At 38.6% G+C, this 26,696-nt stretch overlaps 1 protein-coding gene across 2 annotated transcripts in view; it reads right to left on the bottom strand.

Moving 5' to 3' along the window:
• Positions 1-14,367: 14,367 nt before the first annotated feature.
• The window catches only part of DIO2 (iodothyronine deiodinase 2), a 253,238-nt gene continuing 240,909 nt past the window's right edge, over positions 14,368-26,696 (bottom strand). The window contains exon 6 of one of the 2 annotated variants that reach the window (XM_043918909.1): positions 14,368-20,484. In XM_043918909.1, the coding sequence (XP_043774844.1) occupies positions 19,897-20,484 (588 nt within the window). In that variant the 3' untranslated portion in view covers positions 14,368-19,896. The remainder of the gene's footprint in view (positions 20,485-26,696) is intronic. The other variant, XM_043918910.1, reaches the window with a different exon arrangement.

Genomic DNA, 26,696 nt, shown 5'->3' with positions numbered 1-26,696 from the left:
CTATAGTTTATGTAATATACTCTTTTTGAAATTTATTTCTTAACATTTTTAAAAGGTGACTCTTACTAATTCTTATTTTCCCACATTTTTCCATTGGTATTTGATGATGGGGGGTGTTGCTTCTGCTAATATAACCATCTTTCCAAAATCTATTTTCATTGTATTTTCCATCAATTGTATGTCCTATGATTTCTGGAAAATATGCTTTTTCTCATGCTGTTTAATTCTCCTGGAGGGGCTTTCCTAGCATCTCTTCTTGATCTAAGTCTTCCTACTGAAATAATCAAGACACAAGGAATTCTCAATAAGGTGTATAATGAAAGTGTTAACAATGGAGGTATGTGGTCTTACATGCACTCTTGTTCATTTATTAATATACACTAGCATCTACCATGAATGAAAACCATGTATGATTATATCTCATTTCCCCAATTAGAGTGTTCAGTCTTTGAAAGCAGGTACAATGCTTTGTTCGGGTTTGTTTCCTGTAAAAGGCACAAACAGAAACTTTCCCACAGGAGAGGCTCCAAAAAGAACTATGCTAAATTTAAAGTTTGACTATTATTTACCATACACTCTGTATCAATATATGTGTTAGTTCTATTCCTCATAAGAAGCATCAGAGGTAAGTATTATAATTCTTCTTTACAGAAAAGGTATCTGAGGCACAGACAAGATTAATAACTTTAAGGTCATGCAGCTAGTGTCTGAAATTAGATTCACACCCAAGTATGACTCCTATGTCCATGTGATAGTCTGCCACACCATTCTGATTCAATTAAATTTTAATTAAGTTTAGATGACCTCACCAGCCATAAAACTTGTAGAAGGAGTATAACTGGGTTAGATATGAAATACCATTCTTCCTTCACTGAGTCTACTTTATATCTTCTCTGTTTGATAAAAAATGGGAAATAGACCCCAATGTTTCTGCTGAATTTCTGACTGCAGTACTTCTGAGGCCCTTTTGTAGACTTCTCTTTCCTTTCCCCAAATAATATGGCAATCCTGATTGGGGCCTATATGAAATAACTAGCCACAACATACCTTGGAAATATGAAATGAAATTTAACCAAGAATAAAGGCTTCCACTATAGCTCAGACGGTAAAGAATCTGCCTGCAATACAGAAGACTAGGATTCAATCCCTGGGTCAGGAAGATCCCCCACAGAAAGGAATGGCTATTCACTCCAGTATTCTTGCCTGGAGAATCCCATGGACAGAGGAGCCTGGCGGGCTACAGTCGACAGGGTCACAAAGAGTCAGACATGACTGAGCAGCTTTCACTCACATTGTCTTTCCTTATGTTGTAACTATAATGACATCCCAGAATACTAAACCTACACATATTATGATCCTACTAGCCTGGGCTAGATCTATCCTTTGTGGGAGCAGCAGAAAAATAATGTGCACAACTAACCAGAATAGTAGTAATTGAAAATGGTAAGGGTAGAATAAAAAGTCCTTTAAAGCATAACTGGCAGCCCATAGGCCAAACCCAGCCTGCTGTTGTATTTTGTTTGGATTAAATAATGTTTTCAAACTTTTTGACTTTGTGGCCAATATTGAAAACTTTGAAATTTCACATAAAATCCAGATATCTGGGTTTTTTTTTTTTGTTTGTTTGTTTTTAAGAATATGAAGATCTGCTCACACCAGAATTATATTCCTGCCTGAAATCTACTCAGATTGAGTAGCAGCAGGCACGGCTTGTGTCTCCAACTGTCGTCCCCTGGGTCTGAAGCACACAACACTATGGAATGGGTATAAAATGTAGAAAGTCAGGGCTGGAAAGGACCTTAACAAAATGAAGCCAGTCTCTTTATTTAAATAAGGAGAAAGGACCAGGAAGGTGATATCCCCTAGGCCACATAGCTGGTTGGCAACAGAGCTACCACAAACTAGGCTTTCCTCACTTGAGTCATCAGTCTCCTTAATGATGTACTTCATAATGGATAGGACCTCTCCTGAAATTGCATTTCTTGATATTTAAAGAATGAGGTGTATTTTTAAAATATCTCTCTGTTATTCCTATCTCCCCTGGACCCCTCCTCTCTTCTCTATTTGTGTTAGCACATTGCCCTACTGCATGACAAGTAAATGCTTTGAGATAGAGATGCCAAAAGATTTGAGAAAGAAGGCTGAGCATCAAAGAATTTACACTTTCAGATGTGCTGGAAAAGACTCAAGAGAGCCCCTTGGACAGCAAGGAGACCAAACCAGTCAATTCTAAAGGAAATCAACCCTGAATGTTCATTGGAAGGACTGATGCTAAAGCTCCAATACTTTGGCCACCCAATGCAAAGAGCCGATTCATTGGAAAAGACTCTGATGCTGGGAAAGACTGAAGGCAGGAAGAGAAAGGGGTGACAGAGGATGAGATGGTTGGATGGAATCACCAACTCAATGGACATGAGTTTGAGCAAATTCTAGGAAATAGTAATGGACAGGAAAGCCTGGCGTGCTGCAGTCCGTGGGGTTGCTGAGTCAGACATGACTCAGTGTCTGAACAAAAAAAAAAACCATAAATATCAACATAGTTCTTTTTTTTTTCATTTATTTATATTAGTTGGAGGCTAATTACTTTACAATATTGTAGTGGTTTTTGCCTTACATTGATATACTATACAAGGTTCAGCTTGTGTAAATAAAAGTCTTAATTCTTTATTAACTTTATTATAAAAATACACCATTTTGCTCATTTATCCAACATATATTTATCAAGCATCTACTATATTCAAGAAACTACATTGAACACTCACTGGAGAGAAGAAGAACAAACAATACAAATGAGATCTCTGTCTTCATAGTCATCAATTAGCAGTACCCATCAGTAACAGAATCTTAAACAGTGAATAATCTAAATATGCGTTTCTCCAGATCAAAAATCAGAATTCTTCATAGTTCATAGAGTACAGTAAATATAACATACATAATCTATGATGGGGGTTTGTGTTTTAAACTTATTATTATTGGTGGCAAACTGGAATCAGAGGCTCAAACAAAAGCAGTAAATTAATGAGTCAAATGTTAAAACAAGATTTTTGGAACTAGATAAAAACATTAGCTTTTAATAACCCACATTTCCAGCCAATAATTTGGTTTTTTATTGAAGCTGAATTTTAAGGAGTGCCTATGATGCAAGAATATTTATATTGGAAGAAAAGTTCCTGACCACCCATCAAGTTACAGAATAATTGTCTTCTAAACATACATGTTGAATCAGAGATTTTGCTGTAGTTAGTGGCAGATGTAGGAGGAACAAATTTTTTATTTTTCTTATTTCTCAGGGAATAGTCTTCTTGCCACAAGATTCAGTCCAACAAGCATTACTGAGCACTAATTATGAATCAGGCTTAATGCTTACCACTGGGAGGATAGAAAGATGACTTTAAGATATTTACTATATTACTACATTTCCTATATTAAGTATTGGTTAAAGACAGAGATTAAGGGAGATATGAAATAGTTAATGCTTAGTCGTATGTTGTTTTGTTTAAAAAAAAATAGAAAATGAATGTAATAGGCATCCAAAAATAGCAAGAAAACAATAGAGACTCCAAGGCACACTTCAAGGGACAATGAGTCTTGAGGAGTAGGTAACTCTAGAGGCAAGAAAAAGGGGAAACCTCAGGGCAACGCAAGAGTGAAACCTCACTGGAGGTAGATAATTTGGATTCTTGTTATTGTTGGAAATTAAACCCCAACCAGACACCTACAGGGGAAGGCAGGATGACTAAAATAAAATAGTAAATTTGTTTTTAAAGGGGGACAAGAGGATAGCAAAGAGAAGCTAAAGAAATACAAGGGGAAGAAGGAAATTGATGGACTGACTTCAGCTCAGTTTAATTCAGTCACTCAGTTGTGTCCAACTCTTTGCGACCCCATGGACTTCAGCATACCAGGTCTCCCTGTCCATCACCAACTCCCAGAGTTTACTCAAATTCATGTCCATTGAGTCAGTGATGCCATCCAGCCACCTCATCCTGTCATCTCTCTATCATCATCCTCTGTTATCTCCTTCTCCTCCTGCCTTCAATCTTTCCCAGCATCAGGGTCTTTTCAAATGAGTCAGTTCTTTGAATCAGGAGGCCAAAGTATTGGCGTTTCAGCTTCAGCATCAGTCCTTCAATATTCAGGACTGATTTTTTTTTTAGGATGGAGTGGTTGGATCTCCTTGCAGTCCAAGGGACTCTCAAGAGTCTTCTCCAACACCATAGTTCAAAACCATCAATTCTTCAGCGCTCAGCTTTCTTCATAGTCCAACTCTCACATCCATACATGACTATTGGAAAAACCATAGCTTTGACTGGACAGATCTTTGTTGGCAAAGTAATGTCTCTGCTTTTTAATAGGCTGTCTAGGTTGGTCATAACTTTTCTTTCAAGGGGTAAGTGTCTTTTTATTTCATGACTTCAGTCACCATCTGCAGTGATTTTGAAACCCCCAAACATAAAGTCTGTCACTGTTTCCGTTGCTTCCCCATCTATTTGCCATGAAGTGATGGGACCAGATGCCATGATCTTAGTTTTCTGAATGTTGAGTTTTAAGCCAATTTTTTCACTCTCCTCTTTCACTTTCATCAAGAGGCTGTTTAGTTCTTCTTTGCTTTCTGCCATAAGGGTGGTGTCATCTGCATATCTGAGGTTATTGATATTTCTCCCAGCAATCTTGATTCCAGCTTGTGCTTCATCCAGCCCAGTGTTTCACATGATGTACTCTGCATATAAGTTAAATAAGCAGGGTGACAATATACAGCCTTGATGTACTCCTTTCCTGATTTGGAACCAGTCTGTTTTTCCATGTCCAGTTCTAACTAGGACGTCCTGACCTGCATACAGATTTCTCAGGAGGCAGGTGAGGTGGTCTGGTATTCCCATCTCTTTAAGGATTTCCCACAGTTTGTTGTGACCCACACAGTCAAAGGCTTTGGCATAGTCAATAAAGCAGAAACAGATGTTTTTCTGGAACTCTCTTGCTTTTCAACAGAAAATTAGATTAAGATTTACTGAGCATTGCCCAGCCCATCAGAACAAGACCCACTTTGCCCCTCAGCCTCTCCCATCAAGAAGCTTTCATAAGCCTCTTATCCTTCTCCATCAGAGGGCAGACAGACTGAAAACCACAATCACAGGAAACTAACCAGTCTGATCACATGGACCACAGCCTTGTCTAACTCAATGAAACTATGAGCCATGCTGTGTAGGGCCACCCAAGATGGACGGGTCATAGTGGAGAGTTCTGACAAAACGTGGTCCACTGGAGAAGGGAATGGCAAACCACTTCAGTATTCTTGCCTTGAGTACCCCATGAACAGTATGAAAAGGCAAAAAAAAAAAAAAAAGAAAAAAAAAGATGGGCTTATTTAGCTAGACTCTATTTAAGAATGGTTAGATGTAGGTACTGAAATGATGTCATCAGTAAACCGTCTCAGCTCTGCTTTCCTTTAGTGTCATTTCCTAACTCCAGCAAGCATTCAGAATCTCTTACTTCCTGTCCCCACCCATACATGTATTACCTGATCTATACATTTAGGCATTTGCCTGTATTGAGTCACTACTTAATTGAATAATAATATATACAACTTTAGTAGATAACTGCTTTTTCTTTAGTCATTTAAAAACAAGAATCTTGAGGAAAGGGCTAAATATCATGTCTTTTGTATTATCTGTAGCAACTTGTATACTACCTTTGACAAAACAGATAATCAGTACATACTTGGTACATTAAAATTACATCAAATTAATGTTAAATGAGGTGCTTGTATTCTTAGTATGGATTTAAAATGATAATTTATGATATAGATATTGGATCAAAGAGAGGAGACAGTGTTAGACTGCATAAAGGGCATGAAGGTACACTAATTCATTTCTAGTATTCTCAAGGCCTACAGGCTAAAAACTAGGAATAATGTTGATGTTAAAATAACAAAGGTGCAATGTTTGATGGGAGAAGCAATTTGTCAAAGAAGATAAATTTCACCTCAGTTACCTTAAGTTTTAACAGCTGACAAAATATTCAGGTTGTTATTTCATATTAACAAATGCCTAAGGGAAATAGAAAGCAGATGAGGGTTTAGGTCTGAAGATATAGATTTGGAATTCACACCATTAGAATAGAATTGATGATAATAATAATAATTAGAGTGGATAACATTCCATAGAAATGAATAACATAAAGTTCTGCTTTCAGCAAGAGGTTCAGCTACAAATTCCAGAAAAAAATTTCTACTATAAACCCTGAGAAATTCTGGATAAAGTAAAGCAAACAGACTTTAAAATGTAATTGAGCAACAAAAAAGTAAAAGAAGTTTGCAGGTTAAAAAATAAATCTTAAAGAGACTGAAACTGAGCGCGAGCTAATGTTAAAATCACAAATTGCCACGGGCATCTCTCGACAGCAGAAATCTAGATACTTGGGTTCTAATGGCCAAGACCAGGAAAGGTGAGAAAGACTCTGTCTGGTCACAGTAAAAAGTCATAGCTGAGTCTCCTGCAGAAAGTTACGTGAAGAGTCATTCGCTCAATAAAAAGGTAAGCCAGAAAAAATTCATCCACTGGGAAAGACAGCGATAGGGAATCAAGCTTTCGTTAGGTTTCAGTACAAAGGGAAAATGAGTCTCCACTGGAAATTCATAATGACAAGCCTGTCCTCACAAGGACTAGTGACTTGAACCATTGATAACTTTGCATTCTAGTAAACTGCAAGGAAAACTAATCTTTAAGGACTTTTAGGTTATTAGTGGCCCAGGACACCTGACAGAAGGGAACACAAGTCCTGTCTAGAGAAACAACTGCCTTAACTCAGATTCCTCAGAAACTCCATCAATTAATATCAGCTAAAAAAAAAGAACATAAAGTTATCAAAATCACAAGTAAACAATGCACTAATAGCAAGAATCAGAGAAAAAACAGCCCAAGGTCTTCAAATGTGGGAATCATCAGACACAAATTATGTTAAAATAAACTTTATAAAAATTTGGCATGGGGTGGTGGGGTTGGGGAAGAAGAATTAAAAATTAGAACATAGAACATGGTACTTTAAAGAAATAACCAGGAACATTTGAAAAAGAACTCAAAAGAACTTTCATACATTATTAATATAAATTTAGGGTTTCAAAACTCAGTAGATTGGTTAAACAACAGACTAGACAAAACTAAAGAGAGAATTGGAGAACTCACAAGACATATCTGAAAAATAAAAAAATAATGCAGCACCTTTGAAAGTTTAAAATTTATTTTATCCTTGGAAAATAGAATTAGAACATACATACATCTATTTGGAGTTAACAGAGGAAAAAGTAAAGAAATGAAGGATAATTGGTACTCAAAGAATTGATGTCTTTGAATTTTTGGACTCCCTGAAAGAAATGTATCTTCAATTTAGAAAGAATGGCAACATCAATAAGAGTATTTTTATTTTAGTACATGATAGTGAAATTTTAAAATTCTGTTATCAAAGAGAAAATCTAAACTATAGCCAGAAGAAGGGAAAAATGCATACAAATTGGTAACAGACTGTTATTAGATTCTCAACAGCAATATAGGAAAATCAGTAGAATAATATCTCTGAAAGGTTATTTATAATATAATTATATCCCTGCCTAAAGAACAAGAGTGAAAAAGGATTTTTCTAAGAAACCCTTTCTTCTTGAAAAGAAGAGAAAGACAAAAAGTCTAGTACAAATGCAACTTCACTAAAACAAGATCTAAAGAATGAACTTTAGGAGAAAAGAAACACATTTCGTGAGGCAGACCTGATAGCTGAGAAGAACTGGTAAGCAAATAAATTGGTATATATGCAAGTAAATATAAATGAACATCTGTGTATGAAATGATAGTAATTTGAAAAAGCAGAATTAAAATAATGCACCAAAATGACATTTCAGGATATGAGACTGATATTGGGAAAAGTACAAAACTTCATTGAAAAACAGTAAAGAATACCTAAACAAATGGAAAGATGTATCATGTTCATGTATAAAAAGATGCAATACCACAGAAATGTCAAGTATCCCACAAAATAATTATAAATGCAACAAAATTTTAATTAAAGTGCTAAAAAATATTTTCTTGGAACTTGGAAAATTGATTCTACAATTTACACAAAAGAGCAAAGTGCCAAAAATAACCATGAAGCTCCTCAGAAAGACAAAGTATGCATGAGACAAGTAGGGGAAGGAATTTGTAATCACAAAGTTTTTATGGAACTGTAGTATTAGATTCGAATCATATGAAACTGATATATATTTAAAGGTCAAAAGCTAATATTGATAATTTCTCATAGTTCAGTAAAATAACCAAAAGATGTAGAGGACTTCCCTGATGATCTAGTGGTTAAGAGTATGCTTTACAATGCAAGGGACACGGGCTCAATCCCTGGTTGGGGAACTAAAATCCTGCATGCTATGGAGCAACTAAACCCATGCACAATTACTGCGCCTGTGCCTCAACTAGCAGGTCTGTGTGCCGCAATGGAAGATTCCACGTGATGAAAGGAGATCTCATATGCTGCAACTAAGACATGACACAGCCAAATAAAAAAAAAATATTTTAAGAAAAGACAATGTCTTTTAAAAAGGATATGGCATAGGATTGGTTTGCTGCTGCTAAGTCACCTCAGTCGTGTCTGACTCTATGTGACCCCATAGACGGCAGCCCACCAGGCTCCCCCGTCCCTGGGATTCTCCAGGCAAGAACACTGGAGCGGGTTGCCATTTCCTTCTCCAGTGCATGAAAGTGAAAAGTGAAAGTGAACTCGCTCAGTGGTGTCCGACTCTTCGCGATCCCATGGACTGCAGCCCACCAGGCTCCTCTGATCATGGGATTTTCCAGGCAAGAGTACTGGAGTGGGGTGCCATTGCCTTCTCCTAGGATTGGTTTAGGGAATGACAAATAGACAAGGAATATTCAGAACAGAGAACACTGGGACAGACCCAGGCATACATGAAAACTTGTCTGAACTGGCATTATAGACCAGTGGGAGAAAAAAGAATAAAATACTGTAATAATTATCTGTCAGGAGAGTAAGGGCCTCCCAGATGGCACTCGTGGTAAAGAACACACCTGCCAATGCAGGAGACATGAGACATGAGTTCGAGCCCTGGGTTGGGAAGATCCCCTGGAGGAGGGCATGACAACCCACTCCAGGATTCTTGCCTGGAGAATCCCACGGACAGAGGAGCCTGGGGGACTACAGTCCATGGGATTGCAGTCGGGCATGATGAAGTGACTTACCACTCAGGCAGGAAAGTAAAGTCAAATTAGGTTTCTTACCTAATGTGCAGACAAAATTAGCTCCAGATGGATAAAATACATACTTAGGAAAGCAAATATTAAAACTGCTGGAAGAAAATACAGAATGTCTTTACAAATAAATTTTCTTCATCTTCTATAGTAATTAGAATTTTCAAATGGGCACACAGCTGCCTGAAATAAAGACATTTTCTACCTTTCTTTGCAGGCAGGGTCATCTTGTGATGAAAGTTTTGGCCAATGAGATGTAAGTGGAAACGTCCATAAAACAGTTTCTGAGAATCTCCCCTTTTTCTCTTCCTTTTTACCTTTCTATCTGGGATATAAGATCTGTAAAGTATCATAAGGGTGGAGCAGAAAGCTAGAAGGAGTCTAGATCTCTCAGGACTTCATGGAACAGAGCTTCTTTACTTACTGCAGATTGCCTACCTCAGCATGCTTACAGGAGAGAGAAAAATAGGATCTGTCTTGTTTAAGTCATTGCTATTTTAGGTCTCTGCTCCTCACAGGAAAACCTAATGCTAACTAGTGCCATTTACGATGACACATCTTCTCTCTTTATTTCAGAAAGTTTACAAGAGAAAAACAGAATACATAGGAATAGTACTAGAGGAACATCCACTTTTAATAGAATAAATAGGAAGGGAGAAGAAAAGAAGCTATACATGCAAGAAGGGTCACATGCTATGAAATACAAGTGAGGACTGAAAACAAATTATACCCCCGGACTTGTCTAGATGAGAAGGAGGTCACTGGTGACTTTAGAGGACTGTTTCCAAAGAATTACTAAGAAGTCAGTGAAGCAACACAACACTCAAGGGATTATTGCCACTTGCAGGTTACTTGGAGGCCTTCCAGCTCCACACAAAATCGGCATATAAACATGTTTGGTGTTTCTGGGCTATGGGTGTAACTAGGTTTACCTGAATAGCCCTTACTCTGGATAATTTCCTGGTCTCTTTTCTGTAATCGTGACACACCCCGTAGGAACATGCCTGATCTACCCTATTTGGTCACAATTCAATTGACAATTCAGTTGGGATCCAACCTCTCTCTCTTCTTCACTAAATGAGGGGATTCCTTTTTTTTTCTTTAATTGTTTAGAAGGTAGCCATTTGATGCCATGGAGTGAACTACATAGATTACAGCCAATAATGTATTATAGAAGAGCAAAGAAGTGTCCACCTGTAATAGAAGACGATGAACCTTCTCAAGATGCGACTGAAAGGTGGGCCTTATATAACTTACCATCTATATGGAATCCCTGAGCACTAGAAAAAGAGAAGTGGATGCAGGTCAGAACCTAGAACTTAGCAAAATATGAGTAGGCGTTCCTCAGTTATACCCAAGGGTGATGCTTATGTGCACAAACCGAGAACACATAGGCCAACAGAAATTTTTCCATAAAAATAGTGGTAAAGAATACATTTAGGGGAATTCAGTCACTACAACATATAGCCTATACTTGTACATCCTAAAAGGGTAATAGGGAGTAAGCAGTGGAATTGACCAGTAAAAGAAATTACTGTTGTGTTTGATGAAGGAAAGTGCAGCCGTTACAAAAGCAGAGGAGGTTTGTCTCCATAGGGTGATGACTGTTGGATGTGGGGAATTAGATTTCCTTAGTACCATCGGGGGGTGGAAATTCCTAGCTTTTCTTTTAGGATTTTCTTCATTGTAAAGAAAGTTACTTATGCCAAATATTTACAGTGCATTCCTCCCAGGAGAATTGGTAGAGCACCTAAACCCCAAACAATTAAGGTAGCAAGGGTAACAGATAGAGTACAGATAAATAGAAATGCAAAAAGCAATGAAGTCTTGGTGGCTGAGTCAGGAACATCTGATGAATTACCATCCTGCAGTGTTAAGTAGGGATGGCACCTCCTATGGGAGGGACCTACGAGGACACCTAGGTCTGTGGTCTAGACACATGTTAATAAATTGCCTACATTGCTTCACACATGTTTTCTAAAATACATGAATCAAGACTTTTGCCTGTATTACATGGACTAAGTTAATACAATGCACTCCACCCCACCCCATATCCATGCTCATGGCATCCAGGCTAAAGTTCTTATATTTTTGGGAAGAAGAGGAAAAATGAGGGAATAGCAAAGCCAGGAGAGGAAACAAAAGTCAAACTTCATTTTCTGAAGCAGGAGTAGGAATGGGTGGGTTCTGGATTTGCCAGCATTCTCTCAGTCCAGTCTCCCTGGTTTGGGCCAGTTAAAATGGCTAACATTTATCAAGAGGTACTTGGAATCTCTGCCACTACTCTAGAAGACCTAGGCAACTGCAAGACCCAGAATTTCTCCCCCTGTTGTTTAAGCCACATGGTAAAAGTGTCAGCTTGGGCTTCAAGGGCATCAGGGGTCTAGCCAGCCTTGGCTCCTCAGGTAGACTCATGAATTCCTAAAGTTCAGGCTGAACACAGCCCAGCTACCTAATTTCACAGTAACATACGTTGCATTTTCCTGATTAAGTTTTCCGTTTTTCTCTATATGTTGGGAATTTACTCTATACCTCTTACTACAGCACATCTTTCATTTGTCTATTGCACAAATCTAGGCGTTTGGCCAAGATGACGAAGTCGCAGCAAACCCTCGTCCGTGTGGAATCTGGGAAAGGTTTGTGAATACCTTTGCAAAATGCCCCAATACAACATGTTATTCTACTAAGGAATTTTATTACAAATTTTCCTGGACTATATTTCAGGGTTCAATGCCGACCAGAAGGCTCCCTTATTTTTAAAACACCCTTTTCTATGTTTTTTCTTGTTTCATCTAGAAGTCCTTCTAGATGGGGTTAAATGGCAAAACTTCAAGGTTTTATGGTTCAGTATAATTGGAGATTATATCTGGTGCATTAGATATTACAATGTTAAGATTTTTCATTTACCAGCCAGAGTATAAACACCTACAGTACGGGAAATCATATTTTATACCATTTGTATAGATAATCACTGAAGGTAGGTTTTGATGTTTTGATGACTAGTGGACGTTTATGACAATAGGTGCTCATACATTCATTGGATATTTACTGTTTGTTATTTATTAGTGAAGTTATTCTGCTCACCTAAGAGAGGAAGAAATACAAAGAAATACAAGACATATCTCCTATCCTCGGTTCTCTCAATTTTTATGAATTGGATTGAATTCTCCCTTCTAAAAGTGATCAACATATTTTAGTGTTTTTTTGTTTTGTTTTTTACTAAATTGTCCTGTTTAGCCACAACTAATGAACACTCTGTAAATATGCATTGACTTACTAAATGGGAGACATTCATCTTTTTCTCTAAATCTTGCCTAGGTCAATTCAATTCCTTTTAAACTCCAAAAAGTCCCCTCTGAGAGCTCTATCCTTTCTCTGAATTTGTTTTTAATTATTGTACATATACAGTCACTTCTTGAGATGCCCCTCATTTTTAGGCAAGTTAAAAATAATAGCCATTGAGTGAATTTCTGATGCCTTTTCTGTCTGGAAGAGGAAATGGCAACCCACTCCAGTATTCCTGCCTGGAGAATCCCATGGACAGAGGAGCCTGTGTGGCTACTGTCCATAGGGTCACAAAAGCAACTTAGCATGCATGCAACTTAGTACATTCCCAGCATTTCTTGCTGTCCTTCTGGTAACACACCCTACTCCCGTGACCACAGAATGGGCATGTAACACCAGCTGGTCCAGTTCGAGTACTTCCCTCAGGATAGATTCAAACTCTATCCGAGCCATCTCATAGTTTGGGAGTGAGGAGCCTCCCCAGCCAGGCTACCGAGCATAAGGAGAAGCTGCTCTGAAAGAAAAAGCCAGGACCCCAAAAAAGAGAAGAGACGAAAGACCTAGGGAGCACTGAAGGTTTCTAAGTCGCTGGATTTCACTGTCCCTGGGGCAAGTTTCACACCAAGCATTTCCAGGGTTTAGTTATATCAGCCAACATATTCACTTTTTTTGTAGATTAACATCAGCTTGTCATTTTTAGTTTTGATGAATCTATGACAGATTCCTTGAGGTAGTGACGTCTTTGTATAGTTTTACTGCTTTCTCACATCTCATTGAGCCCAGCACAGGGTACACCTCACGAGGAATAGAAATTCCATCGATAGTTGTCAAAGTAATGGTTATTTACATTTCCATTGAAATTCTGGAATATAAGATACTACAAATATTAGTTAAATTACTATGTATAGGGAATTATGAGCAAGAGTCTCAAAAGATACTAAAACTTTGGTTAAGTCACCTGTTTTCAGGAACAAAATGCACATATTTTAAAAGAGTAGTGAAAGTGTTAGTCACTCAGTCGTGTCTGACTCGTTGTAACCCCATGGACTGTACCCCGCCAGTCTCCTCCATCCGTGGGATTCTCCAGGCAAGAATACTGGAGTGGGTTGCCATTTGCTTCTCTAGGGGTCTTCCTGACCCAGGCATCAAACCCCCATCTCTTGCATTGCAGGCAGATTCTTTTCTGTTTGAACCACTAGGGAAGCCCATATTTAACCATGTTGCAAATAATATTCCTTGTCATTAACAGGACACCGCCTTCGTATACCATTCTTATCCTTTATATCATCTCACAGTGGAAAGTGCCTAATATAAATGTTTTCAGATGTTGGTTTTTTCATCACACACTAGTGAACAATCATGTAAATAATTATACACACATATACATATCAATATATACATAACTACATATATATGCATATATATACACACACACACATACATACATATGTACTGTATGTGTTATATGTATTGCTTAAACCAACTTCTTGGAAGGTTTATTTTTTGCACTTAGAAAACCTGGGGTGTAAACATAACAAAGTAACAGTTTGCTCCACAGTCCCTTTAACAGGCCCCTTTCCATGAATTCTGAGTGCAACTTGTTCATGAATATGGAAAGTATCTGAAGATTTTCTTTTAACTTGTCTTGATTTCCTTGAAGACTCTGGCACACAGCATGAGATTAAAATAACCTGGCATTGCTGGCGATTTTGCCCACAAATACCAAGGAATAAATATTAGAATGATGGATTCTCTTTCCCTTGTCAACCATGAATGTATTCCAGCCAGGGGCAAGGTCTAGAGAGTAAGTTAAAAATAAACAAGTAGAACCAAAGAGTAACTTTATTCTTTTATTCAAAGTTTATTAAAATAAAGAACAAATTTAAAAGCACACATACCACTCAGCACCAATATAATAACACTCTTTCTACTGATAATCTCCAAAGCATTTCTGTTTCTGCAGTTGAGAAGCAGAGATAACACACACACACATTCTCACCACATTTACCCAGTACTCATAGCATCATGCCCCGAATATTCTCCTTGCTAGGGAGGCGAGGATGGGCAGAGGCAAACGAGTGTGACTACATCCAACCACTAACTGAGTGAAGGACTCTTTCGTTAGCAGTTATCATTTGCACACTAGTAACTTCTGCACATTCTAATCTCCCCGTCCGGGTGCCCGATTATCTGGGCGAGAGATGGAGTCTGGTGATGATGTGATGCAAATTTAAACAAAACTGGCCAACATTCCCTACCCAATATCTTTTAATTGCTTTGGTTATAAAGTATTGGATTCTTATGTCATGACATCTTCCAATCTTCACACCCATAAAAACCGCACCAACCAGTGACACAGACTGGAGAAGCCTTGAGAGGATTTTCTTTCCTTCCCACTCTGTTCTGTGGGCTTCTTTCATTTATGTGTTTACCTATTGGCTTTTTTTTTTTTTTTTTTTTTTGGTGGGGGGGATGGGAGTTTTGAGCCAAAATAGTGACTTCATTAACCATCTCTTGGGTCGTCAAAGTCTCTGCAGCAAGTTAGAAAAAAATAAACTCCATGGAGCTCCAGTGCTGCTGTCCAAGATGGCAGAGAGCCCCAACTTGCATGGGCAGTATTGTTCAGAGACCACTACGTATTTGCCATCGACTTGTTGACTCACCTTGGAATAGCACTGGATCTTAAGTCTGAGAACTTGCTTCTGGAGCTATCCAGAAGGGAAGGCATTAGGAAGTGGCCAAATATTTTGCTAAAGCCACTCTAATGGCACTCATCAGCCCTCCTCCAAAGGTGAGAAGTTTCTTTTCAGGTCTTCCCAGATCAATAGACTAAGCCCCCAGGGCCTAGTTCTTCCCAGTCTGCAACTTCCTGAATCGCCCAAGTCCTGTCCCTCTTCTTTCATACAGGACACTACAGAGAGAGGGTGGATCACCAAGCAGAGGTTGGTACTTACACCCCATCTGGACTTACATAGGAAGACTGGGCTTAGCTTGTATGTTTAAAGTAAAGGAGGAAGAAGAGAGGAGGTTGAAATCTAACTAAAAATATTTTAGCTCTGATTTTTGGCAATATCATTTTTTTAAAGAAAAACTCCTGTTTTTCTTTAAAAATTATTTTTTTAATTTTAAAATTAAATTAAAACCTCACTGAGAAATTAAAAATCTCACTGTTAATCTCCAGTGCTCAGAGAATAGCACCGAGTATGTTCTGAAAAGCTTTAAATGCTGGCAAAGGTTTTATTAATCCTTCAGTGGGACAGAAGTGAGTGTCTATTTTTTCCCTTTGCAATGGCCATCTGATTGTAATTAAGTTTATCTTCCAACTGTAAGTCAGAAATTAGGTAGAATAAATGTCCATGTTTATCCTCTTATCATCCACAGGATAGGAAGTCTTGCATGTACATCAATGTGTTCTGCTTGCTGGGGACAAAGCCCATAGTGCTTGCTGAGGGCAACTGATATCCTATATCCAGCTGGGAATTTCCCCAAAGGCACAGACATTGTCTTTAACCTGCGTCTCTGGTATTTTATGCAGCAAGGCAGCATCCATGTATGATCTCCCCATATTTCATAAGTTTTATTCAAGAGCCCAAAATGTGAAATACACTCAGACAAAATGAAAGAGAGCAGGCCTTTCTGCTCTTCTTGATCACAGAATTGGCATTTCCTGGTTAGTGGTAGGAAAGTCAAAGTGTTAGTCACTCAGTTGTGTTCCACTCTCTGCAACCCCATGGACTGTAGCTGACCAGGCTCCTCTGTCCATGGGATTCTCCAGGCATGAATACTGGAGTGGGTTGCCATTCCCTTCTCCAGGGGATCTTCCTGACCCAGGGGTCGAATCCAGGTCTCCTGCATTGTGGGCAGATTCTTTATCATCTGAGCCACCACTTAACTAAATCAATAGACCATTTCAAAGTTGATATTACCAAAAATCAGGGGTACATTCTACAAGCAAGGTGAAGACAGAAGACCAGAGATCAAAAATATGAATATGAAAAGTCATATGAGTTAAATGATCATAACTTCAGCTACACATAGCAAGTACAGCACTAACCTGCTTCTAAGGAGGTCAGATACATTTTAATATCTGTATGAAAGTGAAAGTGTTAGTCACTCAGCCGTGTCCGACTCTGTGGAACCCCATGAACTGAGGCCCACCAGGCTACTCTGTCCATGGAGTTCTCCAGGCAAGAATACTGGAGTGGGCTGCCATTTCCTTCTCCAGGGGATCTTCCCAACCCAGGGATTGAACCTGGGTCTACCTGCATTGGAGGCAGATTCTTTACCATCTGAGCCACCAGGGAAGCCCAATCTGTATGAAACACTTATCCTATTGTGCAAGCATTTCACTTCTGCCCATTCAAGAAAGTCATTATTGATTTCACTATTATTTTCTCTAAGCAATATAATAAAGTAAGTTTTGAATAGTTCCAAGACATAAGTCTTTCAAACAGTAAATGTTTGAGTAAATCCAGATGCTATAAATAACACCCAAAATTGCTTGGAAAGTATTTCTATAATAGACAAGCTAATTCAGTTTAAAAGGCTAAACTGATAGCTCCATGTAAACATAGCCTATGGGGTTGGGTGGGAGGGAAAGGTTTAGGTTCTAAAAAAAGACATCATATATATATATATATAAGTTTATATATGTATATATAAACTTATACCTTATACCATATATATATAAATTTATAAATTTTGCCTTGTGAGAACAGGAACAAATATTCTTCAAAGGAACATACTTTATAAAAGATAAGATAGGTGGGGTGTTGATTTCAGGGTATTGACAATACCTGTCAATTTCAGGATATTGACAATCTAAGAATTTCTCTGAGCATACCAGCTAAACACTGATTCTCCTCTATCTCAAATAATGAGTTCTTATTAAGTTCCTTAAAGATACACCACAGGAAATCACAAAAGTTCATGTTGAGATAAATAAGTTACATAGTTATAGGCTTCTCCTAACTCTGATAACACCAAGCCATTTTACATATTGTAGGATTCCTGAGCTTTGTCAATTCACTTTCTCCATTGGCCCTCAACAGCCTTTCTTCCGGTAACTCTCCTGTGTTCCACTGAACATGTCTTTGTCCCTGATATTCAGCCTTTACCTTTGTAGGTTTACTTCCTACTGCTTCCTGTCTCCACCGGCCTATCCTCAGGGAGAAGAATTGCATGCACACAACCTTCTCTTTCTTTAAAAATGTATCACAGCAGGGTAGTTTTCTCATCCCCCTTTCCCCCAGACAACTGGCACTGCCTGCCTTAGCCACGTCTCATCCCCCCACCAGCTTCGCCAACATCCTGTTCCCTTATTGTATGTGTGGAACAAAGGGGAGGTTTAAAGACGACAGCCTGAGTGTGCTGCCACCAACTTTTCTTTCTCTTCCCCAGGACACCACATAAATCTCGATACCATTTTGAAGATAAAAATCAAGGGGCTATACCGATAAGCCTCGAGTTACAGGGTTTAACAACTGAGGACTCAGAAGTAATCTCATCTCAATGTGATTTTCCAGAAATTCATTAATGTCACATTTTCAAAATTTGTTTCTTTGTCGGTACATTTTGTAGAATTTAGAACAGTGAGAAGCTTAAATGTTGCAGTTAAAAATAATCAGTTAAAATGGCACTTTAATATCTAGACAATAAACGATGCAGTGATGTGACTATTACGTTGCTCCATTTAAAAAAAAAATGGTTTTTGGTTCTTGCACACTCAGTTCCCATTTTTTTCTGATTTCAGGCAGTTAGTTCAGGAAGATATTTTTGATTTTAGATATCTTTTCTATTAGTTTTATGATTCAATTATTAATGGAATGGCCAAAAGAACCTTTGAATGTACATATAAATATAACTATATACTATGATCTGACAACATCCTCAAATTTACAATAAAAATTTAATATACAAAATTGGTTGATCTCTTTTGGAAGTTAGGATATTAGTTATTACTTATATTACTTATAAGTAAAACTATAATATCTTCATTTTAAAGAGAAATATGGTATATATATTAAAATAGCATTATAAAAATGTACTACAGAAGTCTTAGATGACTATACCTCATCTAAGAGGAACAAAGGAAAACCCAAGTCCAAATTAAATATGAATGGGAATTCCACCCTACCACACTCCATGATCCTGAGGATTGCCTTAGAAGCAAAGCCTCCACAATCGCTGATGGGAACTGTCTCACACTTTCTCGTCCTCTGTTTGGCTCTCTACTGCTGAGCTCATCATTCAGAGAACACCCAGACCAAGAAGCAGTGGGACCACAGCACATCTGTAGGGATGGAGAGGGGGCCCCCGGCCCCACTGGGCCCCCTGATGTTACCTTGCATCAGCATCACGAGGTATAATCACCTACTGAACATGTAAGCACCACAAACATGTTTCAAAAAGTAGTACAAATATTAAAATGCTTTTTTTCCCTCTCAACCCCCCTTTCTCTTCAATCCAAGAGTATAAGACAAATACATTGATTTCATATGTATATTCTCTATGCTATCTTAGTGGAGCTTCTTCTTCTAGCTTCGCATATGTTTCCATGTTTCCATGACTGACAAATTAGTACCACTCTCTACAATTTCAAGGTGAAGCTCTATGAAGCCTCCTAATCTTTCTGCCTCCTTTTCCTAGCTTGACGATTTGATTTGCTTCTAGCACTTTCTCCACCTGCCTAGAAAGTAACCATCAGATATCAGGTGACCATTCTAACACTCCAGTAGGTATCATTCTTGATATCTGCAAATATACCTTCGAGTTCTAGGATATTTAGACTGGCATAGAGCACTACATGGCTAGAAACTAGAAGGTCAGAAACTTCTCTAACATGTTAAACAATAAGGTCCTAACCACATGGCCTGGGCTTGAAGACTCATTCTAAGTAACAATTTGGCAAATATCCAGTTGGGCTTTATCCACGCTGAATAAGGCCCAACTAGTACCCTTTACACCAACAAGGATGGTGGCACCCCTAACATAGCAGTCATTCCGGTAAGTCTTTTCTTCAGGTCCCAGGGCAGGCATCAGCTGTATCACTTCTTTTCTCAGGGCAGAAATGAACACATGCTGAAACAAGTTTTCTTCTTTTCCATCTTGGGATCTTTTCATTCAGGGCTTTTCACCAGGAAGAGAAGAGATGGGGCTACTATTTAGCCAAAAGCCATTTAAGTGGTGAAAGTAATATCGAGATGTTAGAGGTTTATGTTCTTCTGACACGTAAATTCCCGTCTTTCAGTGAGAAAATGGGACTCAGTTGAAATAGTGGATTGAATTCTTAGTTTCCGTGTCTTTACATAAATTAAAAAAAAACAAAAAACAAAAAAAGCTCTGTTACAATCATACTTTTAACCAGCTAATCTAGCCTTCATCTCTGGCTGAAATTCTTCTCCAGCCAACGCCGGACTTCTTGCAGGTTGTAAAAGAAGGGGCCCTTTCCTCCCAGATAAGCAATTTTCTGTCTCTGAACAATGCACACGCGTTCAAAGGCTACCCCATAGGCGACGTTGGCATTGTTGTCCATGCGGTCAGCCACAACCCGGCACTGGGGCGGCAAGGAGAAACGCTCCAGGAGCTGGTGGGCTGCCGCGCATCGGTCTTCCTGGTTCCGGTGCTTCTTTATCTCGAAAAACAAAGAAGAATCCCCAGGCACCGCCCAACCATCTGAAGGATGAGCCTCATCAATGTAGACCAACAGGAAGTCAGCCACGGATGAGAACTCTTCCACCAGTTTGCTGAAGGCTGGCAGCTGGTTAGTGAAAGGAGGTCAGGTGGCCGAGCCGAAGTTGACCACCAGTGGGCGCTCAGGGCTGGCGAAGTCCAGAAGGTGGCACTCAGTCCCATCCACTGTTTTCGCCTGGGCACCATTTCCGCTGGCGTCACCTCCTTCCGGATTGGAGACATGCACCACGCTGGAATTGGGGGCATCTTCACCCAATTTCACCTGGCGATGGAAAACGAAAGAGAGAGGCAATACCACGTGAAACACGCGCTCACTTCACTCTGTACAGAAACAGTTGGCTCTAATAAAATGCGCTATTTCCTTCGGAGGATATGGTAAACACATATTGACTTGAGTAAAGACCCATCATGGCAGGTAAGGTGATGAATGGCCCTAAAGAGAATAAAAGTCTTTTTCATTCTGTCTCGCCACTAAAGGTAATTTTTTCATCACTGAAGGTACTGCAGCTGACTGTCTTCATAATTAAGTTGAGACTGGTGTTCTTTACTGTCCTTACTCTGTCAGTGCTTAGCTCACAATATATAACAAATGATTAATGGACTTCATTTTAAAAGTGAAAAGTGAATGGTCTACTTTAAAATAAATGATCAGAGTTGTGGGACATGGCACCTCTTTCTGAATTCCCACTTCTGAATTCTAAAGTACTCAAGAAAGTCCTTTATAGTCTTGCCTAAAAGTCATTTAATCTGAACCAATGGACAAGGATACCAGTGGGCTTATTCCTACCCGGAACGCGAAAACCTGGTGTCTGCCATTTATAAGAAGAGTTACTCCCACTTAATCTCTTAAGTGCTGCAGCTATCCCATCTGTAAAATGGTCATTTATGATGCCCATCTTCCTCGTATGTTTATGGAAAGATGACCCAGGGAAAAGAGCTCTGTACACTGTCTATCATTGTGGGAGTGTAAGTTGCGATCACAGATGCCATGCAAACGTGAAACTGAATACCGTTTTTCTGCGTAATTGTATGTTGTAATATAATTATTCTTAGAAGTGATTCGAGCTTTCCTTGGTATGACATCATTTCCGGAGGTTTCTATGGCTACTGCATACTTTGGGGTTCTTTTGACTTAGAACGTCGCCATTTCTATTACAGAAACAAATGAATGAAAACATACACTTTTATCTTTTGTAGAATTTGACTTTTAATTTCTCATATTTCATGTGTGTTTTAGTCTGTTTCACTTTCGGAAGTCACAAGCCATTTACTTTCCTACCATACATTTTATTAACAAATTCCTCTGAATTATGGAATACTTGGGCAGAAGAGGTATAGAGCAAAATTGTTCTAGGTGCTCCCTTTGTATGTGTTTTAAATCATTGAACACAGGCTGAAAGAAAGTTTGCTGGCCTTTGAATCTCTAAATTGATAATAAAAAGCAGGCAACATAAAAGAGCCAATTACTTCAGTTTGAATTAACAGAATTGGATCTTCCCCTAGAATGGTTTAATCAAAGCCAATAACATTGGGGACAACTTACAAGAGTATAATTGATTTTTATACACTATCCTTAATATTACAAAACACCTCCAACTGGATTCACTTTTCCCCCTCATATAAATACCACTGCATATAACATTGCTGTTAATTGAAGTTACTTACAAGCGAATTGTTAAAAACTCAACAATCTAAACTGATATAAAATAATCAAGGGGTTTCATGGAGAAGCTTCTACCTGATGTTAATGCATAACTTGTTTTAACTGCAGAAGAAGAAGTCAAGAAATCCTTTATCTCCCTTGTGGAAAATCCTAGCAGGGCAGGTTTAAAACAAGGACTATAAGCTTTCTAAAATAAATCTTAAAATAATAATCTTCTTTCTTAGAAAAGGAAGGTGGTGTTGTGATTGAAATAAGTACATTTGTTTTCAGTCACTGTCAGGAGAAAGGTTTTCTTTATATTAATGTTCCTGGTTAATTTGTAAGTGAAACTAGGTGAAGAAATCTAGTAAACCACTTTTAGCTGGACTGTTTTATATGAGCTACATTCATCTCTTGAGATTTTAAAATGTACTTAAAATGTAAAGATATACATCCTAAAGGTATTATAACTTTTTATTTTAATCTATGGGTTATTTTTGTACTTCTTTGTAGATTTAGATAAAAGGTAGCATCGCCTTCTCATTAGATCTTCCCCATTTAAAAAAGCAATAATGATTCTAGGATGGCTGCTTTCAACAATATTGTTGTGCTGTGTTTCTCAACATACTGTGATACAAAGATCTGAATGCATTCAGACCAGTCTGAATCCACTAGCTATTGTAGCAACTTCTCATTAAGTGAGGAACCCACACATAGGAGAAGAATCATCTCTGGACTGCAGACTTGTAGGTTCCTGGTAAGTAGAAAACATCCACTTGCATTTTGGAGTCATTTCTAAGAACGGAACAATTGTGTTGGCCTTGTGACATGGGCCTCTGATGCACCTAACTCTCACCCAAGCTGAACTGTTGATCCTTGCATTATACCTGATTCTTCAACTGAGTAATCTAATCTGACCTCAGTCACAGGGACTCTCTTGTTACCTATAATTAATTTTCTTGGAAAGTTAAATAAAGCACCTTCTATTTCTTTAGTGACAATGTATAGGTCAGCCACATAATTTTTCTCAAAATACAAACATGTTAGTTCAACTTAGAAACTTAGAACAAGTACAACACCTTTACTTTAAAATCAAAAGTTAGGATAAGCTACCAGATATATCATGTTCTTTAGTAGGTGTGTTTGGTGGGGCAGGGGGCAGAGGTTGGCATTTTGTTAAGCTGGAGAATGATGGATATGTACGCTTGGAATTTTTTGTTGAATAAAGTTTTGAATGAATGGTAGGTGTTATCATCTTAGTTAGACGTCAGTGAAGCATTTTACACTTAATAATAACCTTGACCTACAGTGAACATCAGACCTCACCAAGGCAGATGATTTCGAAGGGTGAACCCCCCAGAACCCCACCGTAGAGCACTCTCACAGGCCACACCCAATGCTGTTGGTCTGTTCCTGGTCATCTCTGCTGGTCATGCATAAAATGAGAGTAGCAAGTCCTCTTCATTTTGTAAAGCAGCCATAGGACTTGACTGCAGATTAGAATGTCATAAAAAGAATTATACTTTTGTTCATGAGGGTGATTAGGTAAGAGAAAATGCATAGGTATGCACAATGCTATTACTACAACTAGGAGGGGAAAACACACACCCATGATTTGAAGGGCCAGACATGAGTAGACCAGTAGTCTGTTTTTATAAATGTCATATTCTAATCACAAAATTTGTCTATTTTTGCTAAAAACTGCTGATATGGGATACTTTAGCAACAATAAAGGAAAAAAACTTTTTAAAAAATGGAAGTCTGCTTTAAACTGAAAAAAAAAAATCTTTTAGATGGATATTATTGTTCATTTCTCACCTTCCTATTTGGTCATCAAGAAAATTAAGTTTGTACTATGACCAAAGTTTCAAAGGGTGAATTTCTGAGTTTACTCTGCTTCACACCTTGCTAAGGTGGAATGGGAGAATCACTGCTGTCTTCCATGGTGGAAGATTCTTTCCCCAGGAGCAAAACATTCCTTGACAAAAAGCCAAAATGATGAAGAAAATAAAGTTGGTCCATAATAACATTTAGGCTGCAGGAAAGAAGCTCGACAAAAACAAGTTATCCCCTGGTACTCCCAAACTCTGTTTTAATTTCCCACAGTGGCACAGAAAGTCTCCTGGCCACAAGTTACCTATCATCTTAATTTCTCCTTCTTAGAGGGTTTGTGTTTGGTTTTTGTCCTTAATGAGACATATTTGCCAAAGAGGCATTCAAAAGGCATTTTTTACTCTTGCGGAAGAGTAATTAGGTCGGTACCTCTTTCCCTGCCAGCATTAGCCGCTCTAAAGAGAACCCTGCCCAGTATTTAATGCCCAAACACAAGAAGCATCATTTCCACTAATTGGTCTTGAAGTTCCGATGTTCCCAAAGGGTCCCTTTATTTTGCAAGGATCAGAAAGGACATACGTAAAATGTAATATCGTCATCACTGACTTTTATGTCTCTCATCTGCACTATTACATTTGTCCTTTCTTATGTTTTTTATAATCAACATCAACACAACACCAACCAGGGAGGGAAATAAAGGGTTTGCATTTTTACAGCAGAAGACATCTCTGGGCCAAGCTCAAATGTTGTCATAGCCATATTTATAAATATGAACAAGAGTGTAAATATATGGTGTATATTTGATTCCCTTGATGATAGGATCCCTTTTGCTGACAGTTTTCAGTGCATGAGGACAAGGATAATGCTGCTTTAGCATGTGGACTGTGAAATGCAGGGCAAGGGGGAAAAAAAAGAAAGAACCATTCATCAAGTAGAAGCTGGAAATAGAGCATATACTACTAACCTTGTTTTTCTTCCTTTTCCACAGCCTGAGAAAGGCCTCTGGACAAAATATCACCTAATCTCATGATAGAAAGTAAAGCAAATGATAAAAATGGGGGTAGGTATGTGGCAGAATTCTTTTTACGTCTCCTTCTTGCTCTCCAAAGCCCTGGAATGCCTCTATTAACTATCAGGAAATTTCAAATTCTTTGACATAATGACCAGGCTACGTCAATGTCCTTACAAACGTGGCCAAACAATTATTAAGCAGCATTTTAACCATTTATATTCAAATTGGCCAAACGAATCAGCGGATCAGCTACCTACTCTTTCCTCTGAGTTCAAGTCCCTGTTTGGCCATATTCTTTTTGATTTGTAACTTGAAAACATAGCTCAAAGCTCTATCATTTCCCAGTGTTTTATCCAAGTGATGAACAAACTCTGGTGGTAGCCTGCCTTGTGTTCTTTGGGGAATGCTTGGTTCTTAGAAGAGCCATTTTCCATTATAGAAACGAGTGTCAAAAGGCTGAGGGGAGTGAAGAGGAGGAGGAGAATGTTAAAGAGACCCTTTCAAAACCAAAATTATATGTTCAAATGAATATGTTTTCTGTGCCACAGCAGTATTGACCATGTAGGAGCTAAAGTGCGTGTCAGCATCTATACTGTGTGTTTACTTTTACACTTCATTTAGGTAGGAGCCAGCCTCACAGACAGAGCCGTCTGCTTACTGGTTGTATTTTTGTGTCTTTGAGCACCAGCACAAGGATGCAGTGTTAGATGCAGTGACACTGACTAGGGAAAACTTAAATAACAAATATCTATTATGCACCTCAATCTCTCAACAAAATCCATTAGATTTTCTTTTTTCATCAAAATCATGCTTGGGACTCCCTCTAATCAAACTCAAATTATCTCTACAGGCTTCCCTAGAAAGTTCATTTTAAATCCCATGCAACATTTTAAGGAAGAAGGGTTTTCTGTTTTATTTTGTCCCAATTTTTTTTTTTTTCATTTCTTTGTTGCCTCCTGCAGAAGCCAAACACAGGGCTAACATTTTTACCGCACTTTCTCTAAATAGCTTCTCAAGTATCTGCCATTCAACAACCAGGAGAGTTAGAAAAGGCCTGCCTCACTGTATGGTATGTGCACACTGTACATCCCGGAACACTCTGCTTCTGGGGGTGGCAGCCTCAAGTCAGGATTGTGAAACAGGGTGATACCAAACAGAGACTCCTCCAGTGAGTCTCTAGACATGGCTACACCCAATGACAGTGGCCCAGATGACAATAGCATTCGGGGAAGTGATTCAACCCGTTTTAGAGGTTCTGGGTGACCCTGAAATGCCACCACCACCCTTGCTACACTTGGAGATGGAAGAAGACCTAAATTGAGTGCAAGCTGTGTTTACCACGTTTCCAGTCATCACACACCCAGTCCAGTCTTATCTCAGGATATATGAGCTCTTGGGTTGCTTCTTCTCATGGCAGCTATTACATAAGTCATGAAAACAAACAGCATTACATCAGTCATGAACTTGGTCACTAATCAAATCAGTGGACAGAAAGAGTACAGAAGAACACAAACCATGTGCAAAGAAGAAAACAGATCACTCAAGCTTCTCAGTCTCTTAGAGGAGGGACAACAAAACATTGCAACACAATGAAACACTATAGGTTGGTGAAAAAACAAATAAGTGATCAAGTTTATCAAAGAGGTATGTGTTTCCTTTCCTCCTTTTATTTCAATAAGCTGCTGATGAGGAGAAACAGCCTCACTTACCATGGGTGGGTGACATTACAACCTCCATAGTTTATGTGAGGGTTTCTATGGATATAGGTAAAATTCTCCAAAGCAGTGGTTTCTCTTGTATGGCAAAAGTCAGTGACTTTCAAAACAGGAAGAGTTTAATAGAGATCAAATAACTGACATTGCCATGTTATCTCCTAACACCTAGGAAAAACAGATACAGGTGAAAGAACTTCCTAATTCATAATACACCTGACACAATTGTGTAAGCCCCACTCTCCTCTAAATTCTCTACCCACCAAAATGAAACG

Source organism: Cervus elaphus, chromosome 12 (genome assembly GCF_910594005.1).
Source record: "Cervus elaphus chromosome 12, mCerEla1.1, whole genome shotgun sequence".
Lineage (NCBI taxonomy): Eukaryota > Metazoa > Chordata > Mammalia > Artiodactyla > Cervidae > Cervus > Cervus elaphus.
The sequence above is the reverse complement of the archived record's forward strand: the minus strand, read 5'-3'. Positions and strand labels throughout refer to the sequence as shown.